The 21,846-nt window shown below is 46.3% G+C and overlaps 1 protein-coding gene across 1 annotated transcript in view; it reads right to left on the reverse strand.

The window, feature by feature from the left end:
- Tbc1d2b (TBC1 domain family member 2B) overlaps positions 1–21,846 on the reverse strand; it is a 59,184-nt gene that overhangs the window by 19,657 nt on the left and 17,681 nt on the right. The window contains exons 2-5 of the mRNA XM_036193635.1: positions 17,287–17,455; positions 6,146–6,309; positions 4,538–4,773; positions 3,215–3,598 (exon numbers count right to left, since the gene is read on the reverse strand). Of these exons, the coding sequence (XP_036049528.1) occupies positions 3,215–3,598; positions 4,538–4,773; positions 6,146–6,309; positions 17,287–17,455 (953 nt within the window). The remainder of the gene's footprint in view (positions 1–3,214; positions 3,599–4,537; positions 4,774–6,145; positions 6,310–17,286; positions 17,456–21,846) is intronic.

Below are 21,846 nucleotides of genomic sequence, written 5' to 3' on the forward strand. Positions count from 1 at the left end.
TTCATGTAAAATGCTCTGGAGATAAAGTTTACTGACTGCTTTAGACCATCCTCATGGTAAACCAAAGAAGCTTCTACATAAAGATGAATCAGAACCATCTTTAAGGCTGTGGTTTCTAAAGACTTCTTATAAATTCCATCTTTTACAACCACACCCTGCCCCTGACCATTTCTAAATATTTCTCCAGACACTCCCCAGTCTCCAGACTGAACTTCCTCTAGGGTATAGACTTTTCTATAAGATGCAGAAGAACTGGAAAGGTTTCCCTGCTGCCCCTGATTTGCTGGCACTCATGGAACACATGCTAAGGGTCACAGAACTCTGGGCAAGGCATGTGAACTTCTTGATCTCACTTGGACCTCTCGAGTCCCAGGAGCCATTCTTGACATTATTTCCCAGCCAGACCCGGGTCAGGGAGGCTATGTGGCGTTCACTTACTGCTGCGCAGGGAAGCTGGGCTCCGAGGGCCAGGCTCAGAACTTGATCCTCTTCACCTGCAACCAACCCTGCACTGCACCAACTTAGCCTCAGCAACCCAAGTACTTAAGTGAAAATGTCAGACCCCCAAAGAAGGTTAATGTGTCCTTTTCTGGCTCAAATGATGACATTTTCTCGGCTCTCCTGACATATTAAAAATACTGTATTTGGAAACAATGAACACACATCATTAAAAGGCAGGTCACTTAAAAGAAGCTTGGCTGGAGAGAAACTAAAGATACTGAACTGTGAGGAGAAAGGCTAAGTGACAGGTACTCGGTCCCCACTGGCTGTGTACTTTGTCTTTGGTGTAAAATTTGTGCTCCAGTCTAAGTAAATTCTGACCACTTACCATCAGTATACTTTCTTGATAATAACATCTGGCAATAAACACTCCACAGGTGCCAGGTCCAGATGTGGACCACTTCCTTCAACCCCCATAACACCCCAAGGGCAGCAGCACGGCTTCACAGATGAGGCCACTGCCCCAGTCAGAGCTCACTGTGTAAGGATGGCTGAGGTTGGGGCAAGCCGCCTCCACTCTTGGGGGAGGACTGATCTCACTGCAGTAACAGGCTCGGGCAGAGCAACACCAGCGACGTGAGGTTCTGACCTAGGCAGGCTGCCTTGCCTGCTAGGAAGCTGATAGCCACCAGCCACTCAGGACGCTTCCCCACTAGGCTTCATTCACTGTGTAGACTTGGGAGCCACAGCTTTAAAATGTTGAGAAATACTGAGGAAAAGGGTCCTCATGACTCATTCAAAGTCACCCCAGCTACACAAGGACACAGGAGGACACGGCCGGCTTTGGATGAGGTGAGTTGGCCCTCTTCAAAGGTTCGGTGGTCATAGCAGCGTAGGCCTATTCTCACACCCTGGCTTAGCTCCCTGGGGAAATGTGTGCCACTTTGCTCCTGCCAAGAACAAAAAGACCATCTGGAAAACCCACGTTACAAACCTAAAAAATGACTGCCGTGGGGATGCATAGGAAGGACAGAACACTTAAGGCTGAGCATATAAACAAAACTGACCTCTACAGGCAACACCAAGATGCCTTGTAAAAAGAAAAATGAAACAGAAACTAATACAAAACAGCCAAGCATGGGAGCCCACACCTGGTAATTCCAGCACCCTGGACATGGAAGGGAGTACCTTGAGTTTGAGGCAAACCTGGGCTACAATGAGTTCCGAGTCAGCCTGAGCTACAGTATGCAACCTTGTCTCAAAAAATATAAATAAATAAAATAATAAAGCCTGTTCTACAGTAGATACAAATATAACAAGGTGTTTTGGTTCCTTATTAATCAATTCTACAGGGGGCTGTGGAGGGGGCTTAGCCAGTAAAGAGCCTGCTGCACAGTAATGAGGACCTATGTTTGGGTTTCCACACCATTCAAGAGCCTTGTGTCATGGCACTCCTATAACCCTAGTGCAGTGAGTGCGGAGACAGGGGGATTGGGCTTCCAGGCCAACTGGTAAGCTCAGGGTTCAGACTTTGTCTCAGAAAATAAGGTGGAGAGGTATAGAGGGAGAATATCAGTATCTAGCCTCCATGTGCATGGGCACACCTGTGCATGTCCACCTGCAGATACACGTGCACCCATGGACACAACACACACACCAAAAAAATAAACCATGTTGGCCTGTGTCTCCAAAGGGTGTTGTCACTAAGACAGACCACCCGCACATTCCGACAATGCTGCCATTGTCTCAGTGTTCCTAACTCTGAAGTCCCCAGCCTGCCCAGCACTCACTCAGCTCATGGCTGGCAAATGAAAGGTGCTGGAAACCATGATGCTTACACTCTGCAATGACTGTAACAGTAACACACCTAGGCCAAACACCTGGAACCAAATTATCTGCAAGAAGACAATGGCCACGTGGAAACACTGGGGCTAGTAGTTAAAGACCTATTTGTCGTCTGCTGGAGTTGTCTGGACTCTACCTAATGTCCCACTAGGTAGACATTTGTCTACCTAAATCTTCTCCAGTAGAGTCTCAGGAGCTGCTGACAGCAAAGATATGCTGGGCTTCTCTACCACCTTACTCAGAGCAGCCCAAATGGTTTAGCTCTCTACTCTGAACCAGCAGGATTCTCTACAGGCCTAAAAGGCAGGCTGCCCCTGCTTCCCAAAGGGGGAGTGCTCCCCCTCCCTCATCTGCTGCTTATCACCCCAGTTCCCTTGTGTTCAGGAACCAGTTTCTCATCCCTGGGCCATCGAAGAGGAGGGCACTGGGAAGACAGCTCCGTCCTTCCAAGGTCAGGGCTTCTCATGTTAGGCCCTTTCTGAACTGCCTGCAGCTGGATCCACTTTCCCAGCTGGCCCTACTCCGACTACTGGGACAATACTCCTACCCAGGCCTGTGGGAGGCTGTGCAAAGTAAGTCCATGCTTGTATTCATGTACACACAAGTGGAAACTGACAACCTCCATATGTCCCATGGCATAATGAAGTCCTGAGAGTGGGATCAACAAAAGGGGAGAGGTGTTTCAGCTCCTCCTAAGCAAGGGACAAGAAGAGCGGGAAGTGTCCCAGGCAATAGCAGCAATGCTGACAGCGATGGAAGTGCTTCCAAGGAAGTTCCTTAAAATGCCTAGAATCTGACTGTAAAGCCCCAGCTCTGCTCCCTTCCCAGACTAGCTCACTGACAACAGTACCTCTAGGGATTAAAACTGATGGAGCTAACGGGAGTTTGGGATCTCTGTCTAAAAAGCCAGCCCACACCCTGCTCTTACTTTTAGCCTGTCCAGCTCCAGCTGGTCTCTGCTGGCTGGGGTAGCCAAAGGAGAGGTGGGCCCCGTGGTGGGTGAAGACACGCTGCCCTCACACTCGCTGAGCTTGATGATGACCTCATCTTTGGCCTGGATGGTCTCCATCAGCATCCCCAGCCGCTCGTTCAGCTCCCCCACCTTGCTCTTCAGTGTCCTCACTTCCTGCTGGAGACTCTCCTTCTCCAGGCCGAACCTCTCCAGTTGGCCGCTGAGACCCAGGATCTGCTCGTCTTTTTGGTGGAGAAGTTCCAGTGTGTCCCTCGGGACCCCCTGGCTGATTTGGTGGCTCGTGAAATACTTGTCATATTGGGACGACCGGACTGTCTGCTGGAGCAGCCGAATGAGCTCCTAGGAGCCAAAAAGATGATGAGATGAAGGGGCGGGGGAGAAAAACAGAAATCATAACAGCGTCGTTACATAAGTAATCACTGGAATTTGAGGAAATGCAGAAACAAACTTTGTTGGAAACATTTTAATATTGAACTTCCTCTTGAAAGACCTCAAAAATAGAGAGGAAAAAAATTTACTCCACAAATACAGCCTGAAGAGAACAATAATAGGAAACTGGAAATAATGGATGTGCATGCTGTAATTAGCAATGGTTCCTGGCACATGTTTATCAGTACTAAGGGATCTGTGAAGTACCGTGTGGTAGCACATGCCTGTAATTCCAGTGCTGGGGGAGGATCAATTGTTCCAGGCCAGCCTAGGCTACACAGTGAGATGATGTCTCAAAAATAAGTAAGCAAAAAATAAATGAATAGATGTTGAGTGTGTGTGTGTGTGTGTGTGCTGGGGGTTGCTAGAAAGATGACTCAGCAGTTACAAGCACATACTGCTCTTGCAGAGGATCTGAGCTTGGTTCCCAGAATCTATGCTGGGAGGCTCACTGGATTCAACGCCCTTTTCTGATCTCCATGGGTGCCTGCACTCGCATACTCACACACACAATTAAAAATAAAATAAAACAGGGAGGGGGAGGGAGGAAGAAGAAAAATCCAGGCTCTAAGATTCACTGAACTGTCCAGCAATTAGGTAGAAGAATGTCTGACCAGCTTAGAAAAATAGTTCTGTCTGACAGGATGTGGAAACTTCAGAGAACTCTAGGCTGAGGAACTGGGTGTGGGCACAGATAGCAGCTCCGCAACCTTCCTTCCCCTCCACGTAGTCTAGGGTCTTTAAATAAGTGATGGGCATAGCTCAGGGCATGGGAGGGAGGCCCAGGCAGCACAAGCATCCTCGGTCTTTGGCTGCTGAAGGAACACACAGAAGTCAGGAGACAGCTACCTTCTGACTGGACAGGTCCTTCTTGAGCTGCTCCAGCTCCTCCTGCTGGCTTTCAATCTGCAGCTGCATCTCGGAGACTGGCTTCACGAGGCTTCCGCCACCCGATGACATTCCCTCAATGGAGGGATCACCACTGCTCTGGCGATTTTTGTATGACCCAATTATGTCTTTCAAGGGGCGCTTTCCTTTGTAAGGGTTCCATCCAAACTCGAAGGGGAATCCCGAACTAGTGACGCCTACATTAAAACAAAAGAGTTTTTGAGCAAGTTAAAGCTTCTCCCTGTGTCCTTAGAGATCACTCTCAGGGGGTGCGGACTCATCAACCCTTGAAGAAAGCAGGGCAGCCCATGTCACTTTGCCCCACCTTATTGCAGAGAATATCCAATAGGTCTAAAACCAGAGTCCTCACTGGACCACTCTTTACAGAAGACTACAACATGAGCCTTTAACTTAAGCTGAGATACACAAGGAGACCCTGGGCTTCTTATTTCTACTCACTTGTTTTTGGCTCAAAACCAAAACACAATGAATGTTTTTAAAAAGTATAAATACATTTTTAAAGTGTGACTTTACATATTAAATGGTCCAAATAAATGTTACTATGAATGGCTTCAAATGTATACTCAAAAATACAAACAGGAGACACAAAAGTACTATGAACGTTTGATTATTTAAAGCTATGAGCCACAAAGGCATCTCTGCTGTTAGAAGTACACAGTGGCCCCCTGCAGTCGGGCAGAGACTGGAAGGGGGCAACAGCATCTGGCACCTAAGTGGCACTGGATACCTGGTGTGCCTGCCTCACGATGACTCACAGAGGCCATGCTTCTGACCTGGGCACTTGCTCGGGTCTAGTGTGTCTCCCAAAAGTCCGTGTGTTAACACCTTAAGTCGCCAGCTTCTTGATATGGGAAGGTGATGAAAACTGGGGCTCAATGTGAAGTCTTCCAGACAGTGGCATAATGATGCGCCTCCACAGGCCCAAAGCAGTAGGTTCAACTGGTCATCGACTAAAATCTCTACAACTGTGAACCAAAATAAATCTTTTCTCTCCATGAGTTAGTTTACTCAGCTATTAGTTACAGTAATGGGAATATGATTAATTTAACCACTTCTCCAGAATCTATGAGACTAGATTTTGTTCCTTTTAAGCACATCTAAAATTTCCATAAAGGTGGCATGTGTGTGTGTGTGTGTGTGTGTGTGTGTGTGTGTGTGTGTGTGTTTCTGAGACAGAGTCTTGCTACACAGCCCAGGCTGCCCTCAATTGTGCAATCCTCCTGCTTCAGCCTCCCAGGCCCTAGAACTACAGGCATAGGATATACGCCTGGCTTAATAAGTACTATGTTTCTTCAGTCAGCATTTCTGTGATGCACAGAGGCATGACGGGTATTCTATCTCTTGGAGAAGGTTTGCAGCCACTAGATGGACATTTATTCCTTGTAGCACTTTATAAACCTTTATGAACTATTGCCCCTGCCCCGGCCCTAACACAAGACTTTACTGCACTCTATGCCTCCAGGAACTCTGCCGGTCAAGTGTCCGTTATGTCCCTGGAGGTAACAAATGGCAGCACACAGAGTGACAGAGCACAGGTGCATTCTGTACCTTTGCTTCCCTCAGGCATCTGCTTCTTCCTTTCCTCCTGTATCAGGGACTCCTCGAGGTCCTTAGGAGGTGGGTCTAAAAGTTCCCACTCTTCATTGGTGTAAAACACGGTCCTGCGACTCTCACTGTGCCCTCTCCCAGGACGGAAAGATGACATTGAATTTCTGATTAAAAATAAGAAAAGGCAAAACTAAACATAATTGCATATAGGATTGATAAAAATGAAGACTTGATAATACCAATGGTTGAGACTATGGAAAATAAGAAAATATCCATTGCTAGTGAGTACACACTGATACTAGTATCATGGAGAGCAACCCAGCATGGTGAGCAAAGTTAAACTGAAGAACCTTTCTTTTTCTTTAAAAAACAAAACGTTACTTAAAAAAAGTCACACACCCAAATTAACCAGATCCAAAATCTATTGTCTCAATGAATTTCTGCACAGTTAGATCAGCTATTCTGAAGTGGTGGGTTGGATTTTATACTTTCACCAACAAATATGCTTTTATGAAAAAAGCCTTTCTAAAGACGCCAGTATTTCCTAAATGAAATTCCTGCACACGAACACAGGGAGATACTAAAACACACACCGCATTATCCATGTTAACCACTCCTTATACTTATCGTGAGCTGGTCTTCAACAAGGATGTAAAAAGATTCAAGGGGAGAAATGTGGTTATAAAAACTGGTTCTACATATAGGAAAAAATCAACTTGAACCTTACATCATACCACCACACATACAAATTAATTAAAAATATACTATAGAGACAGGTTGTGTGGCACACTCCTATAATGCCAGCACTTGGGAGGCCGAGGCAGCAGGATCATAAATTCCAGGTCAATCTGGGCTATATAGTAAGATCCTGTCTCAAAACAAAAATAAAAACACCCCCCTAAAAACAAAACAAAACAAAACAAAAAAACCCCAAACCAAAATAAACAAAACTTCTAGAAGGAGAAAGTACTTTTCACACTTGATTTTTTCTTTTTTTAGACGCATGTGCATATGTATGTTTGTAAGTATGCACACATGCCTGTGTAGGCCAAAGACCAACTTCAGTTGTCTTTTGATGGTTCAGCTTATTTATTTATTTATTTGTTTATTTATTTATGTTTTTTCAAGACAGGATTTCTCTGTGTAGCTTTGCACCTTTCCTGGATCTCATTCTGTAGCCCAGGCTGGCCTCGAACTCACAGAGACCCGCCTGGCTCTGCCTCCCGAGTGTTGGGATTACAGGCGTGCACTACCACTGGGCTACAACTCAGTTTTTAAAAATGACCAAGAGCCAAAGCAAACTAAAAAAAAAAAAAAAAAAGAAAAATACAGCAGTTTCCTAACTTGTAAAGTTGAACTTAAGATTATTTTAAAACTTAATGATGGCTCCAAAGCACTACACATTCACTGCAAACCATACTTTGAAGCTTGATGATGTGTAGTAAAACACTCTCAAGCCAGAAGAGGCTTCCAGTGAGCTACATGATTTCAAAGGGAACAACTGGTACTCCACAGAGTACATGCAGCTAAGACACAATTTTGATTTGTTAGGGATATAAAATGCATGTCTGCCTTTCAGCCTTTTCAAATTATGGTAGGCTTACTAGGACATAACCCTATCATGCAACCCTTCCTAAGCCAAGAAGCATCTGTCCATGAATGGTTAGTAAGTGCTTAAAAAGAAAACCCCGGGGTTGGAAAGGTAGCTCGGTGGTTAGGGCACTTGTTTTGCTTGCAGATGACCCTGGTTTGGTTCCCAGCACACACATGGCAGCTCACCACCACTCATAAATCTTAGTTCCAGAGCATACAACCACTTTTGGCCTCTACAGGCACTAGGCATGCATGTGGTACACAGATATACATATAGGTAAAACCACACACATAAAATGATCTAAAAAAAAAAATCTTTAAAAAAGTATGTTAGTTATCATATACTAGTTTAAAAATGCATCACACCCCAACAGCTGAAGTGAAGAACAAGAGCAATTCCTAGTGTTCAGGAGGATGTGGGGCAGCTGGAACTGATCTTGTCGCGTTGGTGGGATGTGAAACGGACAGTCACCTCGAAGGGTTATGTCAAGGAAATGATGACTATTTGGCTAGACGCCGAAAGAGTTCACTTGTTTTAAATTCTTACAAAAGCACAGCTAGTGAAAGCAAGTGGCTTGGAGGTTGTCCGAGGCTACGGATTAGGGGAGGGCTCAGGAGCAAACATTCTCTCCCTCCCACACCTACCATCTGAGAAAGGGTCTCACCGTGTAGCTCGGCCTGGCACAGAACTGGATATATAGACCAGGCTGGCTTCAAATTTACTGAAATTTGCTTGCTTCTGCCTCCCACATGCAAGAATTATAAGCATGTGCCCTGATTTGAAAAAGTTTTGATTTAGAAAAATTTTGATTATCAAGGTGTTTCTATGGAGTGTAATCTTTAACATTCACCAGCCTGTATGCCCAAAATAAGTGAGTCTACAGGCAAATCACCCCCAATATGGCTTCTCAACAAGGAGAAGAACCTGTGTATCATCGTTGTTTCCTGAGGCAGACTACAGGTGGGAAGGGAAGGCTGATGCCCTCTCCAGTTTGAACTAGACAGATGACACTCTAGCATAAAGCAGCTCTGTCTCAATATTTTAGTTCTGGTGTGTGCTGTGTGTATGTGTAATTGTGTTTTCCTGTGCATGCATGTGTGGGGGCCAGATATCAATATCAAGTATCTTTCCTTATTGCTTTCTACTTCTTTTATTTAATTTTGTTTTTGTTTTGTTCTTCCTGTTTTTGGCTAGAGACAGCTCAGTAGATAAGAACACTGGCTGCTCTTCCGAAGGGCCTGGGTTCGATTTCCAGCAAGTACCCACATGGTGGCTCACAACTGCCTATAACTCCAGTTCCAGAATGCCCTCTTCTGGGCTCCATGGGCACCAGGCATGCATGTGGTACACAGACATACATGCACACCAAAAATTCATACTCATAAAATAAACATTTTGTTTCTTTACTGGGAGGCATGTGCACCATGGAACACGTGTGGAGGAAGCCAGAGGACAGTTTTCCAGATCTCAGGTAACCAGGCTTGCTGGGGAATACTTTTACCGGCTCAGCCATCTCACCAGACCTTCTGCACTTTATTTTTCATGGAAGGTCTCACTGAGCTTGGAACTCACAGTTTCAGCTAGACTGGCTGGCCAGCAAGCTTTCCAGAGCTCCTCCCCATTACTGGGGTTACAGCTGTGGAGCCAATGCTTGGCTTTCACATGGGTACTGAGGATCCAAGATCAGGTCCTCAGGCGTGAGCAGCGAGTACTTTGCTTATTGAGGCATCTGAGTCCCTTAATATCTGTGTTGTTAAAAGTACGGCTTACCCCTTTTATTTGAATTGCACTAAAGTAATTTAAACTTTTAGAAGAACACTAAGAAATTATACAGCATATGTAGGTTCTCATACTGCTGGCAAAATATGCAAACATATCACTTTACACACACACACACACACACACACACACACACACACACACACACACACACACTTTAACATTGAGTCCCTAAAACCTGGTGATTACACTCATCTAAGACTCTAAGACTGGCAGCTCTTTTCTCACGTACTGAGGACTGAGACCAGAGGTAAATAAACATAGTAAGCATGTTCCATGTTATTCAAGCCTAATCTCTTCTGGTGCCTGGCTCTGTACACAGAGGGGCTCTGTCAATACCCAGGGGAACCTAATGACCACACTCTTGTCACGGTCAACTCTGGCTTCATAACATCCCGGAACTGTAGAGAAAACGATTGCAAAATAGTTATTCTGGAAGAAAAGGAAGTCTCACACATGCTTTATCTACCCCTGCACATTCCAGCACCTGGGGTCCTGCCCCAACATTTTGGTGTCAGTTTCCAGGCCCAGAACTCCTTGTATCCTGGTCTCCTACAACATGTTTCAGGAGTTAAAAATTTCCTCGCCATTTGCCACAGCTTCAAAATGTGCTCTTGTTTCTTTCTTGAAGAACACTGCCAGTGAGCAGGGAACCGAGGAGCAGCTGAGCTCTGCCTGCCGCTCTTGTTCTTGAAGTCAAAAGGAGAAATGAGAGCAGATAAGACCCACACTCAGCCTGGGCAGAAAGAAAAGCAGTTTCAATAACTGACTTCCATGTACTCTGCTTCCCCCGCCTGGGTTTGTTTCCCGGCTGCCGCAAACCCCTGCAGCTGAGGGGCAGTGCTGTGACAACTGCCAAGGCGTGGGTGATGGAGAAATGAGATGGCCTTCAAAGCAAAGTCTCTTTCAGCTGAAGTACTATCGAACCAAATTCCGGGTGAGTGTGCTCTCGGCGGAACCCAAGTCTTTATTATGCAACACACTGTGCCACACTTTCCAAAACAAATAAATATAAAGATATTCAAGTAACACAGTAATTATATACTCAATTCTCACTGGAATCTCGATGAGCAAGTGGACTTTAGGAGTTGAGAGACGTGTTTGGAAATGTCCCATCAAATCTCTCCTGAGCCTACAAGTTCACATGTTGCCTGCATGGCCACACTGGGGCCAGCACCTCAACCTTTTTCAGTGGTGAAAGGTGGGCTAAGGGGGAGGTTTGGACTTACAGAAGGCTGAAGGCAGCAGGAAGCAGGCTAGCCCAAGGGGTAGCTCTCTTCCCTCAGACCACTGTCAGAGATAACAACAACAACAACAACCCGAGGAGGTGCCCCTCACTGAAGTGACTCAGCACTTCTTCCTCTGACTTGATGAGCAGATACCCACAAGTAGGGAACAGGTTAGATACAGGGCGCATCCGGACCCCTGACCTCTGCAGAACAACAGCCCCCACAGATGACGGAGTTAGGCCATTCCAGATGATACAGTCCCTCATTCCAAGAATCATGAAGTTGTCGCCCACACCCCATCACTGCCAGGCTCTCACTCTGCAGGTGAGGGCACAGCTCTGCGGCAAGTGGGCGGGCCTCATGGTTGTCACACAGAAAGCATGTCTAGGAGAAAAGTCAGGAGAAGGCTAAGGCACTGAGACAGTGTAAATGCAGGTTCTCTTTCATCATGCAGAGAGAATTCCCGAGTGCTTACATACACAATTCCATTTCTAGTAGCTACTTCTGGAATGTGGATTTAGAAGGCCTCAGTTTTCGCTTCGAGCCCCTCAGCATGAGCAGGCCTCCTTCCTTATAAGCATGCATGCCTCTCCCAAGACTCTGAAAAAGGACAGGTTGAATGAAGCTGGTGAGTAGTAGCACCAGGCCAGGTGGTTCTGGCCTCACCCAGGCCAGAGGGTCCAAGCTCTGAGAATTTCAGAGAAGATCGAGGGCCCGGCTGTGCTTTCTACCACTGGGCCTACCCACTGACCCCCACCATAATGTCCAGTGTTCCAACAGGAGACGGAGAAAGTGCTGAGGAGGCTAGAGAAAGTAGGAGCCAGGGGAAAACGCCACCGTGACGGAAGGGATAAATAATGCCCACTGACCACCATGTTCACACCTAAACCTCAGGAAAGGATCCTGAGTTGGGGAGGTCATGCTGGGTTATCTGAGGCAATGAGAAGGCTCTAAAAGGCTAAGAGAGCAGTATGAACTGACCCAGGCTACTGAAAACTTGGCTCCTGCAACAAGTGGATCCAGCAGGCCCAGAAGACACTGACTGTTCCTCCTCCTGGAGCCCCCAACTCTAACTAAAAGAGGAGACTGCTTGATGGCTTTGGATAAGGCATGGACTGACATCCTCTGGGGTCTGGTTTCCTATACTGTGTCAGATGTCATCTGGCTCATGGCTAAGGTCTTCCAGTCTGCAAGCCACACCACGATTTCTCTGAAGTTACAGTGGTCCTGCTAATGAACAGGAAGGACCCTGGAAGTGCATGGTTCCAATCAAGATGGGAAAGACTGCTGGCAAGAAGTGTTAGGTACAAACAATTTTATGCTCCAGGTAGCTCTTGGGAAAGACTGGGTACTTACAGCATCACACGCAGCCTGGCCATCTTCTTCAACCACCATCCTTGTGCTTTCCTCCAGAAGGCCTGGTTCTGAAAATATCCTCAAGGGAGCAACATGACTACAATCCTCCTAGCTCTTGGCAAAGACTGAGCTATGCCTTAAACAAGGAAAAGAGAGCAAGCACCACATAGCCACAGACACAAACGACCTCCCCAAATGCACCAGATTATCTGGGTTTGGGCTGAGGTGGCCTTCTCTTTGTAATGGGGCTCTGAAAGAGATGAGTCACCAGGCAAAGCCCTAGATGGCAAAACCAGAGGATTCCTGGAACCTGAGTCATATATATATATAAGTGACATTGCTACCAGGCTTGAGTGGTCTTGAGGAAAGCAGAAAACAGAGCCCAGGACACAGCCAGCAGCAGAACCAGTAGAAGACCCAGCAGAGACAACCTAGAAAGGTGAGCACACCTTTCCAGCAAGCTCAGCCTCTCCTGCATCTGGGAGGGGGGCGCTCTCCACCTGACATGAAGGGAAGACCCACTATGTTTATGGCCCCAAAGTATGAGAGCGATGCCTGTAACACTGCATCCTCCAGCCACCACTGGCTGAGCACTAACAACCAGCCGGCCTCTACAAGGCAGGGAATATTCTTACATACCACCTGGAATTTCACATAGGGTCTAGTTCCATCAACTGGTGTGATCTGGATGGTGGCTAGGTTAAATAAGACAGTCATCAGATCAGGAAACCATGTAAATGTAACTGCACCTCCAACAGAGGTGCCTATGCTGGAGTAAGTGGACTCGCCTGCCAGGGCTACTGGCTGCAGTCTGCCCTGTCTGGATAAACCACACCTCTAAGATGTCACCTGACTTTTCCAATTTTGTTTTGCTGCTGCTGCTCTTAATGGAATAAAGACATACACTTACAATGTAAGCCTAGAATCTTACAGGTTTTTAACAAGTTTTTTTTTTTCTTTTTTACTGATTCCTTCCAACCATGTCATCCACATTCTCTCAACAATATTTTAGTGGCATAACCACCTTTATCAATTTCCTCCCTAAGCATCTAAATTATTTTAATAGAAAATAAATCTATATTTTAAGGGATTACTAAGTCATTCAATCACATAATAAGCATCGGTGGTTGTTTGAAGAAGAATGTCCCTCAGACATTTGAATACTTGGTTACCAGTTAGAGGAACTCTTTGGGAAGGATTAGGAGGTGTGGTCTTGTGGGAAGAGGAGTGTCACTGGGGATGGGCTTTGAAGTTCCAGAAGCTTAAGTCATTCCCAGTTACCTCTCCTGCTTCCTACTTGGAGATAAGGATGCAAGTTCCTAGCTACTGCTCTAGTGACATGCCTGCCTGCCTGCCTGCCCACTCTCATTTCCCCACTATGACGGGGTCTCTAACCCTCTGTATCTATGAGCCCCAAATCAAACATTTTCTTTTCTGAGTTGCCTTGGTCATGGTGCTCTGCCATGACAACTGAACAGTCAGTCACTAAAATGGCATCAGCTATTAGACTCTGGCAAATCTGTAGCTCAGCTGTGGGAGCAGAGCACAGGGCTCTTGAGTCTTGTACGACAGTGTGGAATTTAAACTCTCAGTTCACCAGGTGGGCCTTATAGAGGGCCCCAACTAAACTGATGGACACATAAATGCATGTTCACACATAAACACATGCTCATCCTTAACCCTGACCACAATCAATTTTAGTACTAGCTTGAATCCATTACAAAAATACAACTTCTGAGCCATTCCTTTTAGGGAAACATAGCTTTACTATTTCTAAGGCCATTAAGTTCTCTCTAGGTTGGGGTTGTAGCTCAGAGGGCACAAGCTTGCTTAGCAAGTTCCAATCTCTGAAACTATAAAAAAAGGTTCTCTATTCATCCAGATCATTCTGTTTTAAGCTCCTAGAGCATGCCCAGAAGTCAAAAGAAAAGGAAAAACATAAGCATGTGGGATCTGTCTGAGCATCCTGCTTCTGTAAGCATCCCGCTTCTGCAGAAAGCAGTCTGAGGAACTCCACCTAGAGGGCTTCATCACGAGACCCAACGTGGTGACATTCACTTTCCTTAAAATTGAGTCCCAGGCTCTGCTCCATGTTGTTTGTTCCTATTCACTCATCACCCTCCAGTCCATCCCATGAGGTATGCATGAGTACTTACAAATGAGAGCTGCAGGCACAGAATGGTAGGAACTTGCTTGAGACGGCCGCTTATGAGGTGGTACAGCTGAGCACTCTCTCAAGGAGTCTGCCTCTTTCACCACACAACACGACAAGAGCACGGCTCGCGCTGCTCCCGCCGACATCGACGCCGGCCCAACGAGCTTTGAGAGTTGTCACATACAAAAGGGACATGTGTTCTCCCTTCCAGGCAGAGCTCAAGGAAATGGGGAGTCCTCAGTACTGGAGGCCTGTTTCCACCTCATCCTACTGTCTAACTCTGAGGGCAGGTGGGGCTGCACAAGTATAAATACCCGGCCAACTACCAGTCCTCCACAGACGCTCTTGTTACTTTACTGAGACTTGCCAAGCAACCCAGGCTGGCCACTGTAGGTGCACACCATCATGCCCAGCTCCCAGACACGCGGTGGTGAAGGGAGAAAGGAACACGAAGGGAAGGGTCTGGGGTGTACTTTCCAGTGCTGTCACGCACTCCTGTAACGCAGCCTTGAACAAGCCACTTCAATTTTCTAAGCCTCAGCTTTTTAACCTGAAAAATGAAGCAAGAGTCTCTGTGGTTTCCTGACATTTTTAGGAACAAAGAAGGCTTTATTTACTGAGAAGCATGATACGGTGCAGGGCCTGGGGAGGCAGCCCCACCCTTGCCTTCTCCACCCCCTTCTCTTGGGGGTTGGGAGATAGTGAGTGGGGCTATCTCAGATGAGTCAGACATCCACAAGGCAAGTGGGGCTCCATGAGATGAAACCAGGTCCCTGCCAGACAGACAGGTACATGGTGAGGCAGAGGCTCTCAGATGGGGAGGAGGGAAGCATATGGCCAGAATGCAGAGACTCTGAGAATGAGGATTTTGGAAAAGAGTTAGCCAAGGGACAGACTGGAGTCACAATGCTAAAAACCTCAAGTGTCAAACCAAGACATTTGGTGCAGCTGCTACCCATGACTCTGATTCGGGGCGAGCATGTGGTCAGAGACAAGAGGGGCAGAATGTGGAGGGAACAGAGCCGAGCAGGACCAGGAGAGCAAGACCACTGTCCAGGCAGAGTGGACAGGCCTCAGAGTGATCTCTTTCTCAAGTGCTAGTCTTCTGAGGTCTGGAGACCTCTGCCATATTCTACTCAGTTCCAATACAAAGTTGTGTCTGAAGAAAAGAAAACACACACAAAAATGACTTTATTCTATGTAACTGAGCACTAAGGCATATCCAGAAAGAGGTATGGGGAGAACACTTGCTGAAACAGTGTATCCTTGGGTGGTCGCTTCTAGGGCACTCTGAACACCCAGCAGGACTATTGGAGCAGAGCTGACGATACTTGGGTCCTACAGCAGAGCACAAAGTTTTCCGGTGCTCCACAGAGTACAAGCCTTCCTACTAACGCCCATTTCTCACTTAAGCCAAGTCTCTTGAGATTCTGTGTCTAAACAAGTGTATTGCTGCCAACATTGACGAATCACCTCCATGCAAATAATGCATACAACTCAATAATAAAAAGCCAATACTATTTAAAACAGGCAAAGGATCTGAACAGATCCAACGTAGTAATGCTGCTCTAAAGAGGATGCACAAACGGCCACATGGGAAAAGACGCTCGATGCTGTTAGTTCTCACGGAAATGCAAACCAATTCCACAGTGAGACATCAGCTGATTCACACTATCAGGATGGCTAGGATGAAACAGATGACAACTGGGGCCGGGGAGATGGTTCAGTAGGTAAGAGTGCTTGCAAGCCTGTGGGGGGACTGTCTTGATTACATTAATTGTTGTGGGAGGAGTCGTTTGGGTCCTGGACTATATGGAAGAGGAGAAAGGGAGCTGAGCACAACATGCATGCATTCCTTCCTCTCTGCGCCTGTCTGGATGTGCCTAGCTGTTTCAGGTTCTGACAGCCTTGACTTTTCTGCAGTTGTGGAGTACAACCTGGAATTGTAAGCCGAATAAATATGGTCGCTTCTGTCACAGTGCTTTATCACTGCAACAGGAAATGGAACTAGGATAGTACGCAAGGGGCTATTGTCTAGTCATGGGATAAAAGGAGATACTTACATACGACTTACTACCTGGGTAAATCTTGAACACATTACGCTAAGTGAAGAAAGCCACATACCAAAGGGCTCATCTTGTGCAATCCCAGTTACATGAAATGTTCAGATAAACAAATCCCCACAGACAGAAAGCAGATCAGTGGTTGCCTATGATCGAAGGCGGGGAGGGAGAGGAGAAAGCAAGGTGGGTAGGAAGGGACTGCATAAATGCTTTCTTTCGGTGCTGATGAAAATGTTCTAAAATTGAGTCAGGCTCACACATGCCTATAATCCCAGACTCGGGAAGCTGAGACAGCAGGACAGTTCCAAGTTCAAGACTAGCCTTGGTCATTTAGCAAGACCCTGGCTTAACAAGCAAGCAAACAAACAAACAAACCACCACCAACAAAATGCTCTAAAATTAATTATACAGCTCTAGATAAATGAAAAACCACAAAATACTATATATTGTAAATGGGTGAATTATATATACCTCAACAAAGCCTTTCTTAAAAACTAATCAAATAAAACAAACAAACAAAAACCCACCTCCATTCTCACTGGCCCATGCACAGCCAGAGCACAGAACCCCACAGCAGAGACTCGGGGCCAGCCCTGAGATTTGGGATCAGGGTGAAGCTGGAGGGGCAAGAAGCCCAGCCCTGCGTCTGGAAGCCTTGTCATCTCAGACCCTGCCTTCAGCTAGTTTCAGTCTCTGTAAAATGTCAGCCATCGGATCTACCACACAGAGTCAAACAATCAGATGAAACCGTGTGATGATTCTTGGCATGGTACCAGAACCAGAGCAGGCATACTGTTTAAAGCTTTAAAAAAATGACCTATGTGAAAGTGTGCTGCAGAGCACAAAGACCCTTCATAAATGTAAAGTGGCTTTATAATGTCACAGATAAACATATAACCCACATTATAACTCATTATCAAAGAGAATCCATCTTCAATAGCATATGCTACTTCCCAAAGACTCACTTGAGCTCATTACCCCACTGCTTCAGAGAGTAAAAGTTAATGGAATTCGGATGCCCTGGGGCTGGCTGGCGAGCAGCTCGGTCTCCCACCAGCTCTCCAGGGGTAGCTTCCACAGCGAGCACAGTTCTGGCTTTTTCTGCAGAAGGATTTGGGTGCTGGGAAATTATATCTGAAAGAAAAGTAAACAATTGTCAGTTACCCTAAACTTTTGTAGGAAACCTGTCATCACAGATAAAACACTGACTTGCTACACTTCACAAGAATATCAGCCATATGTGTAATACCACATTTTGATGCATGCTATATAAAAACACGGTCTGTGGGTAGCTTTTGTGCTGGTGAGCTATCTTCATGTAAAGTAGAACCATACTTCTTGTAGTAAGGTTACAATGTGTTTCAAGGCCACCAAAATTAACTGTTGGTTCAGGGAGAGAGAAAAGGCCAGAATTTCCCTCTAGTCTTATACATCAGTAATGGTGTCAGGGTCCATTCACCTGTATTGACAAGGAACAATTTCCAGGATTAAACTGTTAATTGAAAACAGTAAAGCAAGTATCAGCTTTGTCTACTCTATTGATTCTGTTTCTTTAGGAAAACGGGGAGATTACAGATAGGAACAGGTTTTCTAGTGTCTGAACTGTGACAGTGAACAAATTAGCTTTATCACAGTGCAGCAGCTTAGCAAAAATCACAGGAAAGAGCAACAACACCCAAACATGGCTCAAGTTCACAACTGTCCTTTAAAATGTCAGCTTTGAGAACTGGAGAGCTGGCTCAGGGATTAAGAGCACTGGCTGCTCTTGTAGAGGATCCAAGTTCAGTTCCCCGGCACCCATGAGGCAGCTCACAATGTCTGTAACTCCAGTTTCAGAAGATGTGATGCCCTCCTCTGGCCTCCAAGGGTACTGTGGTCATGTGGAGCACTTATAAACACACACACACACACACACACACACACACACACACACACACACACACCAAACACTAATACATATAAACAAAATAAAATAATTTAAAAAATGTAATCTCTGGAGATGTTCCAGCTTGAAATAATATGATGCCCAAGATTTACTTGACAATAACAATATTTACAGCTTAAATAATATTGACTTCAAGCAACATGCTAATTGTTTCAAGATTAGAAAAGCAGGTAGGGGCAGGAAATGAAAATGTCATAAAATAATAAAAATAGTAACTGATGAAGCCATCTAAAAAACACAAAGATAATAATACTGTTACTCATTTTGCATTATGTTTAAAGAAACAGTTCTAACAATCCAAACATTCTGTAGTCTTCCCAGTGCCAATGTCTGAGAATGAAGAATGTATGTAAATGGAACTTCATGTTACTTCCTAATAATCAACTTGGGTCTACATGCTTTTTCTTAATAAAGTGCTCACAATTTTAATGTGAAAACACAATTAGAATAGAACTGTTAGCCACTGACAGCCAAGATGACAATTAGTTTCTAATTGGATCAGCATCACCCAGGGCTGCTTAGGACTGGTCTGCACAAAAAGCTGGTCAAGACAGCAGGGCCCAAGAATCCTGGGCAGCAACAACCCTTGGAGACGGATGTCCTAGTTGGGAATGTCTTCTCACAGGCTTTCACTCTGTAGGCAGCTCACTAACTTATCCGGAAAAGTGCCTTGAGTGTGACAGGCATAAGGACTGCTGTCAGGGGAACAACACTTAGCTAATGTATAGGCCACTTCTTATGCACTAAGCACTGAGGGAATAGCACCAAGAGCTGTTACCCTAACGAAAAGAAGGTCAACATGGCAAGCTCCCAGCCACCACAGAATGCAGGGAGTCCTGGTAGTCAGACCCTTGCTCCGGGTTTTAGGCTTCTAGGAGATGCCTGGGGACTGCTGGAGGGAGAGGAGGATAAGCACCGTGGTTGCTCGCTTCACTTAAATGTTGGGATTCCCCTTAAGCTTTCATTTGCAAAGGGGACCTAATAAGCAAAAGGAAAAAAGTTCAGACATCACTAATTCAGCCTGCTCTCTAGCTACTGTGTCAGGACCCTAAAAACCTGAACCAGGGATAAAAGAGTCACCTGCTTTGGTAGTGGCACACATGGCTAGGAAGCAAAGAAGACATTGGTCAGCACTTGAGAGCCAGCAAACACCACCTCTGAGTACTTGTCTTAGTCCAGGGGCACACAGGGGTGGAGGCGCTACACTTTACTTCAGAGAAAGGCAGAGCTGTCCTACTCACTTCCTGAAGGCTGGCCTCTCACTGACCCAACTTGAGTAAGAGCATGGCAGTTCAAAGCCTAGCCTGGAACAAGCAACCAGCTGTACACATGGCTACTGTGAGCAGGTGCTGTACTCTTTCCTGTGTGGGCTGGCAGCGAGGTCGTGAGGCCCCTCAGGGGCAAGGGCTGACATTCCCGGAAGTGGTAAGATACCTATTACCATATAAACCCAGGGCTTGCAACAAACCACTCTCTACCCAAGAAAGACATTAGAGGAGATGGAGGGTGTGGGGACGGCAGAAAGGGTCTTGAGGGAGGCAATGGAAGACCATGCTGTAGAAATGATTTCTACTGGGATCTTGTGTAGAAACGATCTTTAAAAGTCATCACTTTACCTGAAAAAGCAGCAGCTTCCTGGCTGGGTATGCCTATTTACTTCTTTGCTTATTAATTTTTAGATGTTTAAGTACTTTGCCTATGTATATACGTTTACCATGTACATGCCTGATACCCATGGAGGTCAGAAAAAAATGTGAGATCCCTTGGAGCTGGAGTTATGGATGGTTGTGGACTACCATGTCGGTGTTGGGAAAAGAATTCAAGCAAGTGTTCTTAACTGCTGAGCCGCCTCCCCAGCCCTGAGTATATTTTTATGGTTACTGAAGTTTCAGTTTACCGCTGCCTGCTTTTTATTTGGTTTGGTTTTTAAAAACGCTTCACCCAGAGTGGAGCTCCTGGCTTCTCGTCAGTATGTGCCCTGACAGTAGCATTCAGGAAGCCTCTAGGACAGCAGGGATTAGGATATCCTAACATTAGGATACAGGGAGCCTGTGGAAGAACAGGGCTCAGGGGCTGCTCAGAGCAGCAGTGGCAAGAGAAAATCTGCCCTGGAAGGTGTCTTCCATTCTTTTTAGGCATTTCCAGTGCTGATGAAACCTTGAAGAGAGTTTAGAGAACACTTCCTAGGGCCCCACCCTACAGCAACCCCTGGATTTCACTGACTCAGCTTCCCTGTCACAGCTCTCCCACAAAAGGGCCTACACTCACCTGACCTGCCTCTGAGTCTGTCCTCTCCCTTCCTTCTCTCATCTTGCCAGCAACTTCTGCAGACAGCAAAGTGCATGCATGTCCCAGAGAATTCTCATGGTGAAGACGGCCATTCTCTTCACTCCAATGTGGGGGTTGGAGGCAAAGAACTGGTATCATTATAGTAGGTAAGGGAGGATCAGATAGGCTTAACAAGGATTAAGCTTTTGGGCTTGCTAGGCCAATACTCCATCCCAGCCTCTAAAAGGCATCAAACTTGAGTTTCAACCCAGATTGTGAAGGAGGGCGTGGTCAGAAGGAGCAGGGATATCTTCATGAGGCTGTACTTCTGACAGAGGGACAAGAAGCCACAGGGTTCTGACAGCCCCTAGGGTGGGACCAGCTTATGTGCCTAAGTGAAGGCTGGCCTGTCTGTGATTCCCACCAAGGACACAGCCTGAGACCTGGGGCTCTGACTGATTCACTAATAGCATGTAATTAACACCTAGCACAGTGAAAGGCTACCATTGCTGGTTGAAGGGCTAACAACAGCAAGCTGCTGTGAGGCAAGAATGGCTTCCTGTGGGCTGAGGAAATGACGCAGGCATGGCAGAGGCCTCCACAGTCCTCAATGGACTGACACTCGTGGTTCCTCCTGACCTTCCCCTTCCTGCCATTTCCCGGTAAGTCGGTAAGTTCCTGAATTAGAGGGACACACCAGGCTCAGCTTTCCTCTCTTCTCTCCCATTCATCCCTGATCTTCAGCTGTCTCAGGCCCAGCTGCTATTTATAGTCTGTAATGTAAATTCCTGATATGCAGGATCGTGGCCCACAGGTTGAGAATCATTGCTCTGGGCCTTTAGGCTGCAAGGAGGCCTGTGGGTAGAGCACAGAGCTGGCACTAACACCACAGTAGTCAAGTGCCATCTTCTAATGCCAGTCTTGTGCAGTGATCACAGTTGTGTGTCTGTATCACCCTGCTTGTGAAATGCTATGAAATACTCCGCAGTTTTCATATATGAGCCACTGCATAGCAGTATTGTCTCTGAGAGGCTTGTATTACCATGATTCAGCACATCTCAGCATCCCCTTCTGAGAAACAAGATGTTCTCAGAGCCAGGTTCTTTGGAAGTCAGGCTGTGGGAGAGAGAACATGGGGGAGATGATCTGTGGGGTGAAAAATGCAGCTCTGTGTGGAGGAGCCTTAGAAGCCCAGGACAGGGGCTCTGAAAGGAAACTGGCCAGAACTGGCCAGCGTTTGGTCCCATGGGGGCATCCTGAACCTGGCTCTAGGTTTGAGTAGTCTCTGTACAGGTGAAGGCAGGGGTGCTGT

The sequence above is a fragment of the Onychomys torridus genome, chromosome 7 (genome assembly GCF_903995425.1).
Source record: "Onychomys torridus chromosome 7, mOncTor1.1, whole genome shotgun sequence".
Lineage (NCBI taxonomy): Eukaryota > Metazoa > Chordata > Mammalia > Rodentia > Cricetidae > Onychomys > Onychomys torridus.